Source organism: Rhinatrema bivittatum, chromosome 2 (genome assembly GCF_901001135.1).
Source record: "Rhinatrema bivittatum chromosome 2, aRhiBiv1.1, whole genome shotgun sequence".
NCBI lineage: Eukaryota > Metazoa > Chordata > Amphibia > Gymnophiona > Rhinatrematidae > Rhinatrema > Rhinatrema bivittatum.
In genome coordinates, this window is record NC_042616.1 from 204,849,523 (window position 1) to 204,872,756 (window position 23,234).

The window sequence follows — 23,234 nt, forward strand, 5'->3', positions numbered from 1 at the left end:
ACGCTACGCACCAGTAGCCTTTGCTGGGTTGCAAGGGCCTGGCACACAATAGCTGTAGTACCCACATCTGATGTAGTAGTCTTCAACAGCTGAGCTCCTTTATGCTACAGCTAGCCTGCACATATACAGGCCTACAACAATGTGATAGGCAGTTAGGCTATGCAACTCGCCCTTTAAGGCTCAGCAAAGGTACAGGCTACCTTATACAGTCTTACTGGATGCTGTGGTTTGGCATTCAGATCTGGAAGTGACAGTGCTATGATTGATGCATTTCATCTGTCATTGCTGCAGGAGATTCTGGGTATGGTTGCAGGACCTGGCTTCTCACCCCCATTGCCATTCCCAACACGTCAGTAGAGACGAGGTATAATGAGGCCTTATGTGCTCCCCTCTGTGTCATCGAATACACCTTCGGACTTCTCAAAAGTTGCTTTTGCTGTTTGGACAAGATGGGTGGAGCTTTAATGTATGCCGTACCCAAATGTGCAAAGATTGTGCTGCTCTGCTGTGTATTCCATAATCTTGCTCTATGCCATGGAGTACAAATGGAGATACGTCCAGATCTCTCCCCGGGTCCACCATGTCTCCCTGTACAAGCCTAGGAGACCATGCTGAGTGGCAACCAGATTTGCCAAAACCTTATTGAACAATGTTTTGCCTGATAGGCCTCACATACCACTTCCCCTTCCAGGGGAGGGAGGCCAGAAGCCTGTTATGTGCTCCTTTCCATGCTATCCTCTTTCTTTCTCTCACTGTTTCACTGTGTAGGTCAGTGTGTAACAGAAAACACGTATGCCTACAATGCAGTAGTAGACTGTACTTGAAAAACTGTAGTGAAAGTAAAGATAACATGTCACTGCCGCCATGTGTTCTGCCTGATAGTCACACTTAAAGAGGCATGTGTGGCATGACACTTTGTGGGCTACCTAGCATGGTGTAGCTTGTGAGCCTTCCTGAGCGGACCCCATCCTAACGCTCACAAGTGTGTGACTTAGGGCCACAATTGTGATGCCACACCAGCTCCTCCTGGAGCATGGAGAGCTACAGCTATAGAAAAGGTATAAATGGCAAATAACTCAAAGCTTAAAAAGGTACAGGTAGCCATGTAAAGGTTTCCGAGACAGATTTTCCATGTTACAGCCTCAGTATGAATTGTAAAAACATGTACATGTGAAGTGATACCCCTGTACTGGGTCTGCTTACTGTCACATGGCCATGGCTACACAGAGCAGACACCACAGCCTCACTACTTAAAGAGCCACTACAGACTAGGAATTCCAACTGCATACATATTGGGGCGGATTTTAAAAGGCCCGCGCATGTCAATGCTTCCGGATTTATGTGCGCAGGACCCTCGCGCGCCAGCGCGCCTATTTTGCATAGGCCACCGGTGCGCGTAAAGCCCCGGGATGCGCGTAAGTCCCGGGGCTTTCGAAAAGGGGAGGGAGGGGGCGTGTCCGGGGGCGTGTCCCGAAACACCACGTCGTTTCGGGAGCGTGCCGCAGTGTTTTGGGGGCGGGCTCGGGGGCGTGGCGCCGGCCGGGGGCCTGGTCGAGGCCTCCGGACCAGCCCCCAGGACCGGAGGACGGAGCGGGGCTGGTCCTGCTTTCAGCAGGCGTAACTTTACCGACAAAGGTAGGGGGGGGGTTAGATAGGGCCGGCGGGGTGGGTTAGGTAGGGGAAGGAAGGGGAAGGTGGGGGGAGGGTGAAGAAAAGTTCCCTCCAAGGCCGCTCTGAAATCGGAGCGGCCTCAGAGGGAACAGGCAGGCCGCGCTGGGCTTGGCGCACGCAGGTTGCACAATTGTGCACCCCCTTGCATGCGCTAACACACAATACTGTTAGGGAACTCCTGCTTACATGGCCCTGATTGTCACATGCAGAGTAGCTTAATACCCAACACAGAATCTTGTGTATATGTACAGCTTGTGAGGAGTTAAGTGGAAGTTAGAGTCATTATCACACAAGATTTGATATTCATCCCCCTTATTTGTGCAAGGACAGAAAGGGTATGTGAACGCAAACATTTGCACCTTTCACTGTTAACCTAATAGGATGTATACTTGCTGAGTGTTGGAACACAGTGTCAGAAGCTGGATGAGAAGTAGGGAGGAGGAGTGAGGGAGTACTGTCTGGTCCACAGTGTCCACAGGCGAAGAGCAGAGGCCATACTGGCATGGCTTTGGGGTCTGTATAATACATGAAAGGTAAGGATGACCTTACAGGTAGCATCCAGATCCCGAAGGCAGCCCACTACAAAGATGGTAGGCAGTCTGTGCATGGTTTCCTTGTCCCCAGCTCCAGCACCAGCTGTCTTTGGCCTCTGCTTTTCACCTGCAGACATTGTGGACCAGACAGTCTGTTCCAACACTCTGCAACTATACAGGAAAGGAAAGGAAAGTTAGGTAACTGTACAAGTGAAGCGCCTACAGCAGTTACCAAACGGTGTCCCCTACATTTCACTGCTGATATGGATGAATCACCTCTATGTATGTACAGGAAAGGTAATGTCCTTCATATAGACGAAAAAAGGTAGGCCTACCCTGGCAGCGTCTACAAAGCACAGAGTGAGTTTCAAAAGATATGGGCTGGGGTGGCACCCTCTATGTGAAGTGTGCATGATATGATACGAAAAGGGACTCTCTAATATAACTTCTGGCATGCCTCTGGCACCTTGGAAGCAAACTAACCCTGCCCCACTCCCCGCCCCCCCCCCCCCCCACACACACACACACACACATACCCCTGTAGCAGCCATCTCAGTACATGCCGCCTGTAAAGCAGCATGATGCAAACCTGTCATTTGGATCAACCCTACAGCGCTAGCATTGGCTAGTCCTTCCAACTCTACGTTCCATCTATCAAAGCATCCTCACATTCAGTGGACAGTTTCTTAGCCAGCACTACCTCCCTCCATAATGTTGCAAGTCTCTGTGCCAGCCTAAGGTCTGGGTAGGCTGTACACCCCCTAATAACAGGACTACTCGGCCTACTCCACATACTAGGTGGTAAAGCATCATTGGGAGAGAGCAAGGTGGGCACAAAAGGCAAATGAAAAGGATAACATTTTAATTCTACAGCATATTTGATGTGTCACGATGCCAGCCAGTACAACTTTGGCCCTCAGTAAACACTAGATATAAATTTACATCGGGAAAATGTAACAGTACAAGGCATGAGGCCATTCCTTCCACAGCCCATATGCTTCCACAGCCCATATGCTGTCTTGTCAAAGGCATCCATTCTCAAGAGAGCAACCACTCAACAATGCTGTGCAAAGTGGTGTGTGTGCTCAATTTATGTACACACACTGCCTGCTCAGGGGTATGAAATGCAGTGCCAAGGGAGAGACCTCCGAGTGCAACCTCACCCACACACATAGCGATTAACCAAGACAAAGACAGCATGCCAGTCAGCAAGTCACACACTCACACACTTATGTTTGGAGTACGCACGACAGGCTCCACTTCCTGCAGCTACATATTTGCCATGTGTATATTCCTGAAATGTTTGTCAGCAAACAATATAGAGGTCTGTGGTTGCTTGCAGTAACTACTAATGAGGTAGTCTGAGTCCTTCCTCCCCAACCTTTATCAATATCTGGCCACATAAAACACTTCTCTCCGAGGCAAATATGACACATACATAGTGTGGTATACTGAAATGGGCCCCTGAAGAGCGTAGGTGCCACTAAATGCGTATTTGGCAAAACAGAATCACAGAAAGCCCATCAGGCATCAGCAACTTTGTACAGAGGCCTTCCCAGGCTTCTCCTACAAATGTTCTTCTTTAGCCTTGTAGGCCAGGTGGTTGAGTTATTCATGGCACTTTGCTACATAGTGGCTTACTACCTGAGGGGAGCATCGCTTAAGGGGGCCTACCCCTTGGGCGTCTCACTTCACGGGGACTGGTGTGGGGTGTGGAGTCTAAAGATGCAGCGGAGGCTGCTCTGGCATCCTTTGGAGGATTTGTATCAGAACATTTGTCATGTTTCTCAAGGCAGCAACCAGTGTGTTAATGTTCTGCGTGTTTGTTGCAGTTTACTATTGCAGGATGTGGTTCTGGCAGTTTACAGACCTCCTGAGGCCCCATAGCTTTGCACATATGTGCCTGAGCTCTGCAACATGCATTGTTGGTGCTAGTGCCGGTGCTGGTTCCGGTGGCGGTGGCAGTGCTGCTGCCAGTGCCGGTGCTACTGGCAGTGCTGGTGTCTGTGGCTACAAGATGGGCATCACTGGGTTTGTGGCCTCATCCTGGCGAGGGCATGGTGGTTGCAGGTGGTGCTGTGGTGTGCTGACTCATGTTCATGTAGTTCTGGAGGCTGCCACTCAGGCTTCCTTCCTCCATGAATCTGGAGAGATTGAGGGAGACATCAAGTGTGCTGGATGCAACCAGCAATTGCTGCATGAGCTATGCCTGTTCAGGATGTAGCTGCTGCTGCTCCTCCTCCTTGTCGCTGACCTGGGTCTGTGCATCCATAACAAAGGGGCTGTGGAAAGGTGGTATTGCCTGGCTGCTCCCTGGGGGTTCCTGTCTGAGACCGGCAGCTTCAAGGGTGAGAACCGTGGAAATAAAGCAGAAGACATTAGTACATATGCCAGCAAGTATCCTTTTTTGATTTGGCATCAGAGGTGCACCTTGCTTCTTGGCACAGTGAGCATCTTATGCCAAATGATGTGTAAATCCATTGCAGCCTGCCCATTTAGGGGTGAGGTGAACTTACCGGCTGCAGCTCATGTGGTGTCCAGCTGCTCAACCATGCCCTCGAAAACGTCTAGTCGAGCCTTTCCGTGAGTCACTGCTCCATCTCTGTCAAGATGATTGGACAAGGGGCTCCTCCTTCGATCTGCCATTGATACTTGACTCTGGCCGCCTCCTTTGCTTTCAGCTGGGCCTTTATATCATGATATCTGTGTGTGACCTGCTCTGCGCTTCTTGCCACTCTGCTGCATGTAGTGATGGTCTGTCCAATGTTCCACCATATCTGGCCTTTGGCTGCCTTGGAGGTCTTGGCTGCCTGGTTACCAAACAGCATTGGATAGTTGTGCAGGACCCCTGCAATGACCAGGTCATTCTCCTGCACACTGAACTTTATGGCTCTGAGAGGAATGCATGGCGCTGCCTGGCTTCCTGAAGGGGGAGTCGGTTCCTCTTCCAGGGCGGTGTCCTCCTTTTCCTCAATCTCTGACCCGTACCCCTTTCCCCGCCCTTCCTCCCTCCTGCCCCTGCCTTACTGACTCCTTTTCCCTCTGCCCTCTGTCTATCCCTAGCCTGCCCTACTCCTCCCTCCAAACTCGCCTGACTATCCCCTTCCCCCTCCTGTACCTTCCTATCCCTTCCCTCCTGCCTATCTTTACTCCTGGGCATGGCCCTACTCCTACTCTTCTTTCCCCTGGCACACCTACCCTTATCCTCCCACTCCCTCTCCTATCCTGAGGACTCTTCTCTCTCCCCATGCCCATCACGTTCCATCTTCTCCACAACCTACACATACACACCTCCTCCATACACAAAGACCTCCTCAACACCACTCCTTCAACACCATGTGCGATATCTAGTTATGCGATGCAGCTGGCCACTTATTACCCTAAACACGCCCCTTTTTTTATCGCACGTGTTATTTTTGCTATATTTATAGCAAAATGAAGAATCTTGACCTTAGATAGCAGAATCTCACCCAGTTCTGGTCACTGCATCTCAAAAAGATATATTTGCACTGGAGAAGGTACAGAGAAGGGCGACCAAAATGATAAAGGGGATGAAACGGCTCTTCTATGAGGAAAGGCTAAAGAGGTTAGGGCTGTTCAGCTTGGAGAAGAGAAGGCTGAGGGGGGATATAATAAAAGTCTATAAAATCATGAGAGGACTAGAATGGTTAAATATGAATCAGTTATTTACTCTTGCAGATAATAGAAAGACTATGGAGCACTCCATGAAGTTAGCAAGTAGCATATTTAAAACAAATTGGAGAAAATTCATTTTCGCTCAACATACAATTAAGCTCTAGAATTCATTGCCAGAGGATGTGGTTAGGGCAGTTAGTATAGCTGGGTTTGAAAAATGTTTGGTTAAGTTCCTGGAAGAGAAGTCCATAAACTGCCTTTAATCAAGTTGACTTAGGAAATAGCCACTGCTTTTACTGGCATTAGTGGCATGGGATCTATTTAATGTTTGGGTACTTGCCAGATACTTGTAACTTGGATTGGCCACTGTTGAAATAGGATGCTAGGTTTGATGGACCCTCAGTCTGACCCAGTAAGGCATATCTTATGTTTCAAATCTTGCCAATTCTCAAGCTAAGTCCCAATTTAGCTGAACAAATGGTTCTGAATATGGACATCATTCTACTTTGATCCTATTTCCAGTAAACCTAATACTGTTTAAAAAATGAGTGAAAACTAGCATAGCAAACTTAGATGTGCATACCAATTGTTTATCAAGATTTCTTGATCACTACTGTGCATTTAGATTATAATTAGGCTGTTGTATCAGGCAACAATGCATTAATTTACTCTGTAATTCAGAAAAACAAGCTTTCTTTGATTCATTTAAATCCAAACACAAGTACTGTATTTGTTAGAAGCAAGCACATATTTAGAACCTCAGAAAGCATTATAATTGAGATATTTTGTCCTTGCAGAAACTACTTTCTGAAGTGAAAATTCAAGTGGATAATCCCATCAAGGGCCTTCAAATCAACATCACTGCCTTGTGTCCTGATGGTACCAGAAAACCTGGCTTGGAAGGATGTACAAATATGAAAAGCAATGATGAAGTAAGGTATTTTTTATGGGGATGGGGGATTGCCAAAACACCTTTTTTCCGAGGACAAGCAGGTGGTACTCCTCACACATGGGTGACATCATCAAATGGAGCCCCAATGCAGAAAACGTATGTCAAAGTTTCTAGAACTTTGAGTAGGCACTCTGAGCATGCCTAGCATGCCTTATACCACATATCCGGTCCCTATTCAGTCTCTTCAGCCTCACAGTGTGATTCATCTCACTTTGGCTGTTTTATGCCATCTGGAAAATGTTTTGCTCGTCATGTTTTTCACGCTTTTTTCCTTCGATCTGTCTCCGAGTCCCTCTTGGCACCTTCCCGTAGTGTCCCTAGTCAGGGTTTTCTGCGTTTCGGGTAAGTTTCCTTTCACAGTCGATTCCCCCTGCAGTGGCAGTGCCTCGGTGCCTGCCAGCCATTGACATGCTCTACCATCACCTTCGAGTTTGCAGACTTTTTGTTTCACCCCTTCATGGCCATGTCCAGTTTTCTCTGATGCCCCTGGTGCCGGAGGACCATTTCTATCACTGATTCTCATGAGTTGTGTATCCTCTGCCTGGGGGCATCACATGACTTCCAGGGTTGCTGCTTATGCACCCAGATGACCCCAAAGGGACATAGGCTCCGACTCGATAAGATGGATCAGCTCTTCAGGTCTAGGAAGTCCAAGCCATTGTCATTGGTGGCATCGAAGGATCTTGGAGCCGCACTGATGGAAACCATGCCATCAACATTGGTGGAACCATCAGTTCCATCGATGCTGCTGGTGGATAGGGGCGTTGGAGACCCATTGTCGATCTCCTCCATGCTGAGGATACTAGTTTATCATCTTTGACTTCGGCACCGGGGAAAGACCACACCGAGCATCGAGGGAAGCCTAAGAAATATCGGCACCCATATCCATTGATGCACAGTGCCAGGTACAGGGATGCACAGGCCTTTGCTGCGATGCCCCCAAAATGATCCTGCAGTGAGAAGAGCCCATCCTCTATCGATGCCAGGGTCTGCAACAGTCTCCAGTGGTCCTGCTGCAAGGCATTCGATCCCCCTCATGGGTCTGAAGAAGATCTGGCCACCCCTCCTTCCTCCCAGTCAGTGTTGGCATCGGCAATGTTTGAGGAGGAGCTAGAGCGCCGAGTTCAGCTGGTGGTGGATTGAGCACTGCAGGTATTTTGTCCTGTGGCACCAATGGTACCGGAGACAGTGCCGGCCGTCCTCGTACCACTTCTGGAGAAGCTCAATGTACTCATCAGTGGATTACCAATCCAGCTGGCTTCAGTTCCCAGGACAGCATCAGTGTCAGGCAGTGCACTAAGGACTCCTCCTACCAATACGGTGGTCATTGCCAGTTCCTCCAAGGAAGAAGCTTCACTGAGGCCGGCAGAGATGCCGAGGCATGTAGCCCCCTGTCCAGTTCTACTGGTCCCTGCACCTCTGGACGTAGGCCGAGCACCTAGGGCCCCATCCCCTATAGCATCCCTATGACCCCTGGAAGGATGATCTGACAGAGTCCTCTGAAGACTCTGATGGTCTCCCATCAGACCCTTCTCCTCCAGATGAACAAAGGAAGTCTATGTCTGAGGACTTAACCCTCACAGGGTTTGTGAGGGTGCTAGTGGAGGCCATCCCTTTTAAACTTTTGACAGGCAAGGTTGCCAGGCAGAAAAATGCTTGAGATCCTCCAGTTTGTGGAGCCTCCTAAGGAGATCAAGGTGGTTCCGGTACATGAGATCCTTAAGGAGTTGCTGCTGAGGATATGGGAAGAGCCCTTCATAGTGCCTCCCATTAACAAGAAGGCGGAGAGGGTCTACCTTGGATTTGATAAGCTACAGCTGCTTCACCAGTCAGTGGTGTTCAATTCCACTTTCAAGAGGGCCAAGCGCTCTCGGACCCATTCCTTGGCGCTCCCGGGGAAGGACCACAGAACGATGGATGCTCTTTGGAGGAAGGTGTTCCAGGGCACCATGCTTATTGCCCGCATTGCTGCCTACCAGCTCTACATGAGCCAGTATTCTCGGGACATTTGGAAGCAGGTGCTGGAGGTGGCTGAGCAGCTGCCTTAACAGCAGCAAGACACTCTCATGTCACTGGTGCACAAGGATCTGGAGTGCGGAAAACACAAAGTCCATGCAACCTGCAATGTTTTCACGAAGGCTTCGACAGTCTCTGCAGCGGGAATCAATGCCCAAAAATGTCAAGGCTTCAGGCCTCAGATCTCCAGCTGGAGGTACAGGAAAGACTCGCTGACATGCCGTGCACTGGAGAGAATCTCTTCGGCGATGGGATGAGGGATGCTGTGACCCAACTTTGGGACCACCATGAGACCCTCCAACAACTCCAAATCCATCCTCCTCAACCTGGAGGCCATTAAGACCAGGGTCATGGAAGTCTTTCTTTCACCAGAGGAAGTACTATACTCCACCTCCTCGATCCCGTCAACACCATCAGAGCTCCCGCGGCCATTCCAGGCAGAAGAGAGCCCCCAAACCCCAGCCAGCTCCTTTGTCAACTCCAGGGATAGGGTTTTCACTGGGCCACAGGGAGCATTAGCCAGTTGTTGTACCCGGGACGATAGTCCCACCGGTCAGGGGCAGGCTGCAGTTCTTTGCGAACCAGTGGCCCAATGTATCCTTAGACCAGTGGGTTCTATCCATCATCTGTCAGGGGTACCAACTGAATATATTGAGTGCCTCTCCAAATTGCCCTCCTTGCCTGCATTGGAGGCTAGTAGTGCATCAGGAGGTACTACAAGCAGAGCTTTCCACCCTCTTAATGGCCAGGGTGGTCAAGCCCGTACCACCAGGACAAAGAAGGCAGGAATTCTACTCCAGGTACTTCCTTGAACAAGTTTCTAAAAAACGGAAACATTCAAGATGGTTTCCCTGGGCACCATGATTCCACTTTTGCAAAAAGTGGTCTGGCTATGCTCCCTCAAACTATTAGACGCATACACTCACATTGAGATTTTCCACAGTCACAGGAAATATCTGCAATTTGTGGTGGGAAGACAATACTTCCAGTACTGAGTGTTGCCCCTCAGACTTGCACCTACCCCACAGGTCTTCACAAAATGCCTGTCCATGGTGGCGGTGCACCTCCCAGACTTCAGGTGCATATCTTCTCATATCTGGATATTTGGCTGGTCAAGAGCAAGTCTCATGCAGGGGCCATCTGGTCCATGTGCTAGACTGTTCTGGTGTTGGAGTCACTAAGATTCGTTCTCAACTACCCAAAGTCCCATCTCAGCCTGTCACCTCAACTGGACTTCATAGGAGCCCTTCTCCACATGGCTCAGGCCAAGACTTTTCTGTCCTGCCAGAGGGTCGTTGCCATGGTGACCATTGAGGCAGAGATTCAATAGAGCCAGCAGGTATCTGCCTGGCACATGTTTAGGCTGTTGGGCTATATGGCTGCAACCGTCCATGTTACTCCCTTGGCACATTTACACATGCACAGAGCCCAATGGACCTTTAGCTCATAGTGGTGCCAGGTCATTCAGAGCCTCCAGGATTGCATCCAAGTCACCCCATCTCTCCGGGACTCATTGTCCTGGTGGGAGTACTTTACAATCTTGAACAGTGGATCTCATTTCAGAGTCTTCCCACTCAAATTGTCCTTACCACGAATGCATCTGGGGTGGGGAACTCATATAGATGTGCTTGGTACCCAGGGTCTTTAGTCCGCTCAGGAACATTTTTGTCAAATATACTTCCTAGAGCTTCAGAAATCAGTATGCATTATGGGCTTTCTGAGATCGGCTGTCCAACAAATTTGTCCTGATCCAGACTGACAACCAGGTAGCTGTGTGGTATGTCAACAAGCAGTGAGACACAGGATTGTACCTCCTGTGTCAGGAAGCTGTCCAGATCTGATCGTGGGCCCTGTCCCATGGGATGATGTTCAGGGCCATGTACCTGGCCCGGACAAAGAACTTGGAAGTGGACAGGCTGAGTCAAGCCTTCAGACCCCAAGAGTGGTTCCTGGACCAGGGAGTAGCAAATTGGATATTCCACCTTTGGGGGAGACGAGATGTAGATCTATGTGTGTCCCCCTGCAACAGGAAGATGCCTCGATTCTGCTTCCTGTACAGGTCAGACGCAAACCAGTCTCAGACACCCTTGTTCACCTTTAGGACAAGGGTCTTCTGTATACGTATCCTTCAATTCCCTTAGTGGCGAAGACTCTCTTGAAGCTTCGCTAGGACAGAGAGACTATGATCCTAAAACCTCTATTAACGATTAACAATTTTCACACAGTTCTACAAGCAATGATATTCGCTAGCACAGAGTATTGTAACTCCCTGCTTTTAGGACTACCTCAATCTATAATTCGACCTCTGCAAATATTGCAAAATTCCGCTGCCAGAGTTTTGACAGGCAAAAAAAAGAGTGACCATATTACAGGAACACTTGCTGAACTCCACTGGCTTCCAATTGAACAAAGAATACAATATAAAGCACTTTGTATAATCCATAAACTAATCCACGATGATAAAGCCGACTGGCTTAACACGGCACTGTGCGTGCACGTTCCACAAAGAAACCTGAGATCTGCAAATAAAGCTCTACTAACTGTCCCCTCTGTCAAATCAGCACATTTCACGCAAGTAAGGGAAAGAGCACTGTCACTGGCTGGTCTTGTACTCTGGAATACCATGCCACTTGAAATAAGACTACAGACAAATCTGAAATTATTCAAAACTAATCTGAAAACCTGGCATTTTAAACAAGCATTTTATAAAGATAAAGAAAAGGAGAAAAATAGTTGAGCGATAAGGATGCACCAAGCTAGAAGTTTTTAGTAACCTACATAAGCACATTAATGTTAAAATCAAACTGCCTAATTTGTTCCTAACAATCAGGTTTAACTTACACATCTAGTTTATTATTTTAAATTGTTACCGTACTATGATGGCACACGAGTAATTTGTAATCTATACCACCCTTATTTCTCTTTATCATGCCCTTCTGTAAACCGTTGTGATGGTATTTAACTTAACGACGGTATAGAAAGATTTTTAAATAAAAATAAATAAATATCTCCTAATTGGCCAAGACTGGTTTGGTTTCTGCTCCTGCGGGATTTGTCCATCCGGAAACTGAATAGTCTGGGGACTTCCCCAGATCTCATCACTCAAGATCAGGGCAGGCTGTGGCATCCCAATCTCCAAGACCTGTCACTCACAACCTGGATGTTGAGAGGTTGATTCTGCAGCTGCTTGATCTTTCAGAAGATGTATCTCAGGTCCTGGTGGCTTTTAGAAAGCCTTCCACTAGAAAGTCCTATGGACTGGAGGAGGTTTTCCATGTGGTGTGAGCAGAAGTCCCTAGATCCGTTCTTCTGCTGCACTCAGAAACTGCTTGATTACCTTCTACACCTATCAGAGGCTGGCTTGAAAATCATCTCCGTTAGAGTTCATCTGAGTGCAGCTGGCGCATACCACTATGGTATAGATGGTACTTCCATCTTTGTTCAGCCTATAGTTGTACTTTTCATGCAGGACCTTCCTCAGTTTAAGCCTCTCCTAAGGCCTCCTGCTATGTCTTGGGACCTCAAAGTGGTGTTAGCTCAACTGATGAAAGCTCCTTTTGAGCCACTGTGAACATGTGACCTGAAGTACCTGACCTGAAAGGTCATATTTTTGGTGGTGTTCACTTCAGCGTGCAGGGTCAGCCTTAGTGACTTATCTACCTTATACTAAATTTTATCACAATAGTGTGATCTTGTGTATGCACCCTAAGTTCCTGCCTAAAGTGATGATGGATTTCCATCTTAATCAGTCAATTGTCCTGCCAATATTCTTTTAATTTATTTTAATATTAATTTATTGTTTTATGTTAATTTATAGTTTGTAATTTTGTTAACTTATTGTTCAATTACTTAATTCTGTCCTATCTTCCGACATCCATGTTTTTACTCTCCCTGTTTTAATGTAACTTCTCTTTTCCACTTATACGTTAATTGATTTTTCCCCTTGTTCTAATGTAAACCGGTACGATAAGACCTGGTCTTGAGTGTCGGTATAGTAAAAGAAGTTAAATAAAATAAATAAAAATAAATATTCTTTCCCAGGCCCCATTTCGCACCAAGGCGATCAAGCACTGCACAGTTTGGACTGCAAGCGAACCTTAGCCTTCTATCTGGAGTGAACAGAAGCCCATAGACAGTCCACCCAAATTTTTATTTGTTTTGATAAGAATAGGTTGGGCATTGCCATTGCCAAACAGACACTATCCAATTGGCTATCAGATTGCATCTCCTTCTGTTATGCCCAGGCAGGACTACATCTTGGGGGTCATGTCAAGGTCCAGTCTGTCAGGGCAATGGCAGCGTCAGTGGCCCACTTGCAAGCAGTTCCCATGGAGGAGATCTGCAAAGCTGTGATGTGGAGTTCTCTCCACACATTCACATGTCATTACTGTCTCATTACGGCCAGAGGAGCAGTAAGTAATGAAACAAGAAAAATGTGAGTTGTTAGGAAGGGGTTAGGGGACAGGGAGGAGAGGAGAGGAGGGGTAAAGGGTAGGAAGGTTAGGTAGGGGTAAAGGGAAGCTCCCTCCCAGTCCGCTCCTTAATTGGAGTGGAGTGGGAGGGAGCTGGGGAAGTCCTACTCGCATCGCCACTCGTTGCCTTTTAAAATCCCCCCCCCCCCCTATGCGCGGAGGAGGCCACCCGCCTGTACATGCGTGCATGGACATTAAAATCCAGCGCGGATGTACACACGGGAAAAGTATTTTATAACATGTGTGCACAGACACACGCATGTTATAAAATCACGCAACTTTGAAAATCTGACCTTAATTCAGCCTGCTTATTGATGGAAAAAGCATGTTTACTCACTGTAAATTGTGTTTTCCATAGATAGCAGGGTGAATTAGCCATGGAATACCCGCCTGCCTCCCTTGAGAGTTGGCTATCTAGCTATATTTAGCCATGATGTAGACTAAGGAGGCTTTCGAGGCAGTGCCCCCGTGGGAACTCCCACATATGCTCAATAGTTAGGTGAGATGAGTCTGTTCAATACCGCCGGATAACGTCATCCACATGTAATGGTTAATTCATCCTACTATCTATGGAAAATACCATTTACAGTGAGAAAACATGCTATTTAAGAAAAAAATGGGATCTTTTTTAATTGAAATTAATTTTAATGTCACTATTTGCTTTATCATTTTATTTCCAGACTTTTTTTATATCACATATACAGAAAAAACTGATCAGAACAGTTTAGAATATCATACATACAATTATGTATTTATTTGACATAGTAATATGAGACTAGGTTTTATAAATTTAATAAATATATTTATATAAATTAAAATATACTAATACAGAAAGTTTGTTTAAATGCTGGTAAATAAGAAATTTGCAATTCAACAAAATCTAGAAAATACAGTATATTATAATACTAGTGTGCATTAAATCATGTAAAAACCACTGGTTTCATACCACAGTTTCTTGCTAGATGACACATTTACTGAAAATATGCAGTAATAGCTGCCATTCCAGTTAAATATTTACTGTTAGCATCATACTAGCACTTAGCAAATTATAGGATATTATAATGTGGTAGTTTCATTTTATTAGCGGTTTGTATCTAATGCACTCTCAAAACTGATTTCTCACTTCAGTGTTACTTTGGGTTTATATGTATATGTGTATGCATATTTGTGTATATGTATATATAGATATATGTAGAGAGATCTATGTCTTTCTCTCTATCTATCTATATATTTAGTATGTTAGAACTAGGCTATGGACAAAAATAATACATGGGTACCTAAAATAGAGTATCCAACAATAAATCCTATAAAAAAAAAAGGTTAGTAACGCCACCAATATCTTAATTAATATGAAAAATACTTTCTATTTCAAGCTTTATTACACATTACCAAAAAATATCAAAAGATAAAATGACCCAACAACACAAACATATACTAATCACATACCCTAATCATTCATTCCTCACACCACTTCTAAAATCTCTTTAGTTGTTTAGTGTTATGCATTTATAGCAGGTATAAAAACCAACATTGCCAAAGTATGTACAAATTGCTTACAATGAAACAATTTCAATAAGGCTAGACTTCAAGGAGTTACTTTATAAAAAGCAAAAATTAACATGAAAGGCACCTTCATTCAAAAGGATACTATTGAACCACAGTCCACAAGAAAAGGATACTTTGTAAATATTACACAGAAGTGCTGTATAGAGTCCCATATGTTTCTCTGTCACTTCTTGTAGATTCCACAACTGTTTCTGTGCCCATTATTGACTTTCCAAATGTTTTTTTCTATATCCTGTGTAATCTCTGTCCCAATTTTTCTATATCCTGTATTCACTCCGTCCCTACAAAGGCCTCTGTTTCACCGTATAGGCTTCTTCAGGGGAATAAATGGTTCACAACTATTCTTGTGATGGTTCCTTGGACTGTATTTAGTGAAGCGAGATCAGCCTCTTATTCTGCTGATTCTTTGTGCGTCGATTTTTAATTCAGAGTTTCAGACTTCACCTATTGTTAATTAGCAGCTTGCATAAATTCAGCATAACCATGTGTAAACTTCTAATGCCTTCTCAGTGTATTGAAAAACTACCTTTGTCTAATCACCAGAGCTGCACCTGTAGCAGACTTAAATGCATTTTTTTCAATTCAAACGCGGTAAATGTTAGTGTCCTGCCAGGACCCTTGGCTATACATACTTTATTATATATATATATATATAATCACACTCACACATATACATAGACCCTAATACACTCCAAAGGAGTGGGGAACAAACACTACTATTGTTCTGAGCGTGGACCCTTGGACCAAAGGAGAGTGATTCTACCCATGAGGAGGAACCCCAGTAATCTCTACCTTCAGCAGGCAAGGCTGGAGAGAAGCAGAGACCCCACTGGAGCTTCACCAGTACCAATCCCTGTTCTCCTTAGGTTGAGCCCTCGGGTACCAGGGCCGGCTGGACTTACGTAGGGTCTCTGTGGTTGATGTCCAGGCACAGACTGAAGCAGGCGGCGATAATCGTGGACAGTCCAAGCGAAGGTCAAGACAGGTGTCAGTCTGAAGAGCAGGATGAATTAGAAATTCAGGCAACCACCGGAACCTCAGAAACCACAGGAGACTTAGGAAGCACAGTAAAAAACCAGGAACCACAAGAAAACCAGGAATCTCAGGAATAAAAGAAAACTCAGGATGCCCAGGAGTACAAGAAAAGCCAGGTGTTGGGAAAAAGTCGTTGCCAAGGCACTAGTAAAGTGCAGGGCCTATCCTTATATAGTCCCTGCACTGTGATGTCAAAGATTAGGGCCGCGAGGATAGAGGTTACTGGCCCTTTAAATTAAAAGTAAACAAAGTGTGTGCCTAAAGAGATGGGATGACAGCAGTGCTGAGAAACCCCGGTGAAGACGGCAGAGCCCCGTCCGCATGAACTGCTCCAGCCGCACGCCCAGCAACTTCCACGCAGTGACCCGAACCTGGACACGAACCCGAAGCCCGGAGAGAGCCCAACGGCAGAACTCCGACCAGACGCACCGCTCCCATGCACACAGCAATAGCCACGCCGCGGTCAGGCCCAGGCCCCAGACCCAGCCCCGAAGCCAAGGTAAGCGGAGTCAGACGTCAAGCAGTGCATCTGACCTGTGCAACAACTATGAATAAAAATAGAATCAATTAAAAAATACAATTGTATTAACATATAATCGCAAATAATAAAATAATAGAACACCTTAATCTTCTTGCCAACAATTGTTTGTATACATCTATGGATCTGACAGTAAAGTGCTAAATCCTCCCTAATACAATACTAGAATAAACAAAACGACTATACACATAACAACATTGCATATCTTGACGGTGTAGTTACATTGTAAACTGCTTAAAATGCTCACAATGTTGTACATAATCAAGTGATTATAATATGATGTAATCAAGCAGAGGTTGCACAATGTAAATGCATTGTTGTGACAATCTTAATAATCACATCATACTGCAATAATGTACATTCACACGACATATACCAAAGGAAACTAATACAATGGTAAATTTAAACAGTGGTGCATTTATTTCATGACCAATTAGAAAAAACATTTAAACATGGTGTTCTTCATTGATATTTCCCTTTTTCGGGACTAGTAATGATTTCAAAGGGCCATGAAGAATTTCTTTACGTGGAGTAGCTCCTTTGTCCCTTCCCCGACTCTTTTGTTTCCCAGTCGGGTATTCTTCTCTATGGGTGGAAAGGATAACCTTCTGGGCACAGGCACTGGGAAACCTTCTGTGTGTGTGTTAACCTTGCTCTATGGGACCTAGACAAGGACAGGCAAGACTCTCTCGATGGGTGTTGAAAATAAAATTTACTGATATTGATGAAAGAAAATAAATAAAGTGAATAAATCAAATGTTCAAAAACATCCAGATTCCTTGTCTTTGAAGAAGTACAAGTTTAAGTTATGTATCCCTCTGTGGAAGTGTCCCTTGTTACTGAAATTTGGAACTTGTAATCCATTCATGATGTGGAATGAATGTCTATCCCAAGGGACCGGGTTATCCTAACCAGGGTGGATGTCCTTTTTCCCCAACAGTACCTGATTCCAGAAGGGAACTCCCTATTTTCACCTGAATGTGTCCCATTTCACAGGGTAGAAACTCCGGTTGGGGGTCTCCTGATGGTCTTCTCCTCCAACTCCCCTTCAAAAGAATAGGTCATTGATCTTCCTGAGGGAAAGGCCAATTCTGGAACAGCTATTATACTCCAGATCTGGGGAAGGAAGGGGGCAGGGGGCAGCAAAAAAGGAAAATGCAGCCTAGCAAAAACACTTGATCTAGTTCTCAGGTCTCTGCAACCTCCTCTTATAGGGACAAAGGGGTGTACAGATTTCTTTTTGCACATCTGCAGAGGGTGTTACAGCTTCCCAGAAGGTGCAGGCCAAAAACAGCAATAATCCTAATTATCCGATATAAAAATAGAAAACGCACACTGTCTAAATCCCTCTTCCCTCCAGTCTGTCACAAAGACTGGCAGGGCAGTGCCTCTCCCTTCTTTACTAAGCTATGGGCCTAACTTCGGAGAGCACACTGAGCACACATCTTCCCTCTCTGAAAAGAAACCTACACTGCCTTCTAGTCACATGGTCTAACCCCCCCCCCCCCCCCCCCCATGTCTAACAGACTGCCTATTCCTACAATGACATAGCCTGTAATACTGATGACTAAAATAAGGGCTGGGGACTAGGGCCACCTAGTGGAGACCTCACTGTCTCTACACTCTCTCCCTCCCAAGCAAAAAAATATTTGTTGATGTGGCACAGTTAAAAATATCTTTTTTTTCAAATCCAAGACAAAATACATAGATACTAGTATAGATGGCAACAACCTCTAGACTGACCACAAGGGGGTACCAAGTGGGGATATATGACCAGCATAGACTATAGATCCAAGGAGAGCATTAAATATTACATTCACTAGATATTAAGAATTAATACAGATACCACCTCTTACCACTAGTAGTTCCCCTGATGAACCAAACTCTTTAGGAAAACTGGAGCCATCCCACATTTTTTTCACATATAATTATCAAAACACTCTGGCTCTCCAGAGGGAAGATCTCAAAAGGACAGGCACCCTTGGCCTCTTCCACCCCAAAAGAGATGGGGAACAACAGGCTCACAGCCCCTTCCACTAACTGGATACAGGAGCACCAAGGAGTAAGGAGGAATTGGTCCCATCCAAGGCATAACCCATACCAGCAGCAGGGAACATTTACAGAAGAATTCACAAAAATCCAGTGTGCATTTCTGGGGGAAATGCTGGATACCATAAACACTTGCTACCTTTAACTTTTTGGGCACCAGAGGGGTGTCCAGAACCGGCAATAGGAACGCTGGCTTAAACTCATGCCCTTAACACTACACTAGCACATGGGAATAACATGAGCAGTGTGGGGTTTTCTCTGCTCAGCTGACAAGTACTTCCATGTCTAGTTTACAACCTTCAATTAACCCTGAACACTTAATTAATAAACACTGTATTCTGTGGAGATTCCGGGAAGCCCTTCCAAACAGCTCGACTATTGCAACTCCCTGCTTCTAGGAATACCCACCAACACCATCAAACCATTACAGATGGTTCAGAATTCAGCGGCTAGAATTTTAACAAGCACTAACAAAAAAGATCATATCACCCCAATCCTTCGTAATCTACATTGGCTTCCCATTAAACAAAGGATACTCTATAAGGTACTCACTATCATCCACAAAGCGACAAACAAACTAGCTCCCATCACATTAAGCTCTCAACTCCAACAGCACACTTCTTCCAGACCAATCAGAAGCGCATACAGAGGAACACTGCATGCTCCGCAAATAAAATCTTCATTGAGCAAACGAGCGATATCTTCAGCAGGCCCCCACCAGTGGAACACGCTTCCCCCAGATCTAAGATTAGAAACTAGTCACCAAGAATTCAAAAAAAGACTGAAGACCTTTCTTTTCCAACAAGCCTTCCCAGGCGCTTAATTCTTCTCTGACGGACAGACATCCTAAATATTAGGTATCTCATAATTATGGACACCATACCAAGTCTTACTTTAAGACTCTGCAACTGAACAACTATCTTTGAGTTCAAAAATTCATTTTTATATATATATTTGGCACTGTTAATACGCCTTTATTCTACATTAAATAGTTATACTGCTATATTAAATATTAAATAATATAATTTTTTATGTATTACCAGTTAAACTATAATATTTATTTATCACTATGTTAAATTGTCATCTAGTTATATTGTTCCATATGTTCTACAGTTCTATGTAAAGCTCCGCTCTCTGTTGGGCAGTTCATTGTTTTATGTAAACCGGAGTGATTTGTGGTCCCTACAAGAACTTCGGTATATAAAAATTAAAAATAAATAAATAAATGTCATCAATTTTTCACATCTTCTGCTTCAAATTCCTTTCACTTGGCCTGTGAAAGGAGGAGTTACACTATTGGTGGGACACAGCACGGGAACACAGGGGAGAGCTTGAACCTAGAAAATAAATGTTAGGTTGCTGCTATGTCAAGAGATCCGAGTGGAGGATGCCCACCTAGAGAAACATTAATAGATTATCAATTGATTGTGAGTTACATAGTAAATAAATAAATCAAAAGAACACTACATTTTTCCCCCATTTTTTCAAACTTTTTACTATTTTTCTTCAAGGCATTGACTGTTTAGAACAATACCAGATTTTTTTTTTTTTTTTTTACATAGAAACAACAATTAATAAACACAAATTATGCATTTCACCCTCCACTAAAAGGAAATGTCCACATCTAATATAATTAAGCTGTGGAGGCCTTCTGGTTTTCTAGGCTGCTTGAACTGGCCAGGCCATCTAGTTGAGAGTAGGTATCCTCTTGTCCACAGTCCACCCTCCGTTGGAGGGATAGCTTACAGTTCATAGAACTTGACTTTAGCAACAATAGGCAATTGGATCTGGAACATTATCTGAAAAATTACAAAAGGCAAACAACATGCAGACAAGAAATGGTAACTGGAGTCCTCACCAAGGACAGATACCCTCACTGCTGAGCAGGGTCTTCATCTTCCTCCCTCTTTCTTGGTTGGGCCAGCTGCTTTATCTTTGGCTTGGCTTGCACAGCTGCAGCTACTTTCTCAGACTCAACAGGCGAAGCATGGCTCACTCGGTAGCTAGACTGTACTTGCTCAAAGGCACTCCCCACTGATGATCTCTCCCTCCGTGGGGCCAACCACTCCCATTCCAGAACTTACAATTGTAAATAATGGGGTATTGCAGAAATAACAACGGGTATTCATATGTTGTGGGCGTTGGCAGGCAAGGCAGTCCACACATTCTGTAGCGAGCATTGTGCCACTCTCATCAAAGGGCATACATAGCCAGCCATGGTAAGTGTACCACTTGGTCTGGGTCAGTTACTCAAAAGAGCTGCCCGGTGCCACTTACAGCCCATGATTCCTTCCCCAATGCTCTGATGGTGACTACACTGATGGCGGATGATTCATTGTCACTAGGCTGCCCTTCTTCAGCCCATGCTAGCAGGTTCCCATTCCCCCTCCAGGCTGGTTGAGGATTGGGAACATTGATGGCACAATTCCTCATGACTGCAATCAGATCATGTAACTCATTTCGTTGGATCACTCATCCCTTGCTTTCTGCTAGTTCACTTAGTTGTTCAGTCACTGCTCTACTGCTCCTCTGCTCTTTCCATGCCTTGCCTCTTGCAAATATGTGCGTCACACACATGCTGTCATTTTTATATCCCTCAATGGCTGTGCACCGCGAATGTCACCAATGACATCATATGCACAGGCTCTTCCTTTTGGTGCACACTGTTTCCTGCCATTCTCCAGCGGGAAAAGTAGCCATTTTACTTTTCTTTGTGACTTAACACTGTAACAGTTATAAACACAATACAGCTGCAAAACATAACATTTCTCTTCAGTAACAACACACAATTCCAATTCTTCCATGCCCTCAAACTGGTTCCCAGGCACCATTTTATGTAACCCTTTTTCAGAGAATAGTAGTGATTCCAAAGTACTATAAAAGAATTTCTTTATATGGGCTAGTTCCTTTGTCCTTTCCCCAACTCTTTTGTTTCCCAGGGAGGATTCTTCTCTATGGGGGGAAGAAAAACCTTCTGGTCTCAGGCACTGGAAACCACCTATGTGTGTGTGTGTATGTGAGTATGTGTTACACTTGCTCTTCGGGATAGGTACATGGACAAAACAGGCAGAATATGCTGAATGGGTGTTCAAAATAATATTTACTGATATTGATTGTAACAGAATCAATAAAATGAATAAATAGAATGTCCAAATAGATCCAGATTCCTTATCTTTAGTGTAGTACAAGTCTACTTGATGTATCCCTGCGTGGAAGTGTCCCTTGTTACTGAAAGTTGGAACTTGTAATCCATCCATGATGTGGAATAAATGTCAGTCCCAAGAAGCTGGGGTATCCTAACCAGGGCGGGTGCCCTTTTTCCCAACAGTGCCTGATTCCAGAAGGGCATTCCCAATTTTCACCTTCCTGTGTCCCAGGGTGGAAACTCCGATTGGGGGGCTCTTGATGGTCTTCTTCTCCAACTCCTCTTCAAAAGAATAGGCCACTGACCCTCCTGAGGGAAGGGCCAATTATTGGAACAGCTCTTACACTCCAGATCTGGGGAAAGAAGGGGGCAGAAAAACTACTTTCTTCCCAGAAATAGGAAAATTAAATCTGGCAAAAACACTTGATGTAATTCACAGGTCTCTGCAACCTCCTGATATAGGGGTGAAGGGATGTACAGATTCCCTCCTGCACCTCTGAAGAGGGGGTTACAGCCTCACAGAAGGTGTAGGCCAAAGCCAACAAAAATCCTCTCAGATATAAAAATAGAAAAGACACACTTTAGATCCATTTTCCCTCCAGTCTATCACCAAGATTGGCAGTAAGTGCCTCTACCGTCTTTGCTACCCTACGGGCCTAACTTTGGAGAGCACACTGAGCACACATCTTCCCTCTTTGAAATAAAGCTTCACTGCCTCTTAGTCACATGGTCTCCCCCCCCTGTGCCTAACAGACTGCTTATTCGTGCAAGCCTCTGGGGGAGATGCAGTATTGAATGGCATAGTCTTGCCTCACAAATCTGCTTCACTTTTTTGAAGGAGTTAATAAACATGTGGATAAAGGTGAACCGGTAGATATAGTACACTTGGATTTTCAGAAGGCGTTTGACAAAGTTCCTCATGAGAGGCTTCTAGGAAAAGTAAAAAGTCATGGGATAGGTGGCGATGTCCTTTCGTGGATTGCAAACTGGCTAAAAGACAGGAAACAGAGAGTAGGATTAAATGGGCAATTTTCTCAGTGGAAGGGAGTGGACAGTGGAGTGCCTCAGGGATCTGTATTGGGACCCTTACTGTTCAATATATTTATAAATGATCTGGAAAGAAATACGACGAGTGAGATAATCAAATTTGCAGATGACACAAAATTGTTCAGAGTAGTTAAATCACAAGCAGATTGTGATAAATTGCAGGAAGACCTTGTGAGACTGGAAAATTGGGCATCCAAATGGCAGATGAAATTTAATGTGGATAAGTGCAAGGTGATGCATATAGGGAAAAATAACCCATGCTATAATTACAAAATGTTGGGTTCCATATTAGGTGCTACAACCCAAGAAAGAGATCTAGGTGTCATAGTGGATAACACATTGAAATCGTCGGTGCAGTGTGCTGCGGCAGTCAAAAAAGCAAACAGAATGTTGGGAATTATTAGAAAAGGAATGGTGAATAAAACGGAAAATGTCATTATGCCTCTATATCGCTCCATGGTGAGACCGCACCTTGAATACTGTGTACAATTCTGGTCGCCGCATCTCAAAAAAGATATAATTGCGATGGAGAAGGTACAGAGAAGGGCTACCAAAATGATAAGGGGAATGGAAC

At 45.0% G+C, this 23,234-nt stretch overlaps 1 protein-coding gene across 1 annotated transcript in view; it reads left to right on the top strand.

The window, feature by feature from the left end:
* The window catches only part of ITGB8 (integrin subunit beta 8), a 341,438-nt gene that overhangs the window by 238,023 nt on the left and 80,181 nt on the right, over nucleotides 1-23,234 (top strand). Inside the window, exon 9 of the mRNA XM_029589046.1 lies at nucleotides 6,638-6,772. Coding sequence (XP_029444906.1) covers nucleotides 6,638-6,772 — 135 coding nt within the window. The remainder of the gene's footprint in view (nucleotides 1-6,637; nucleotides 6,773-23,234) is intronic.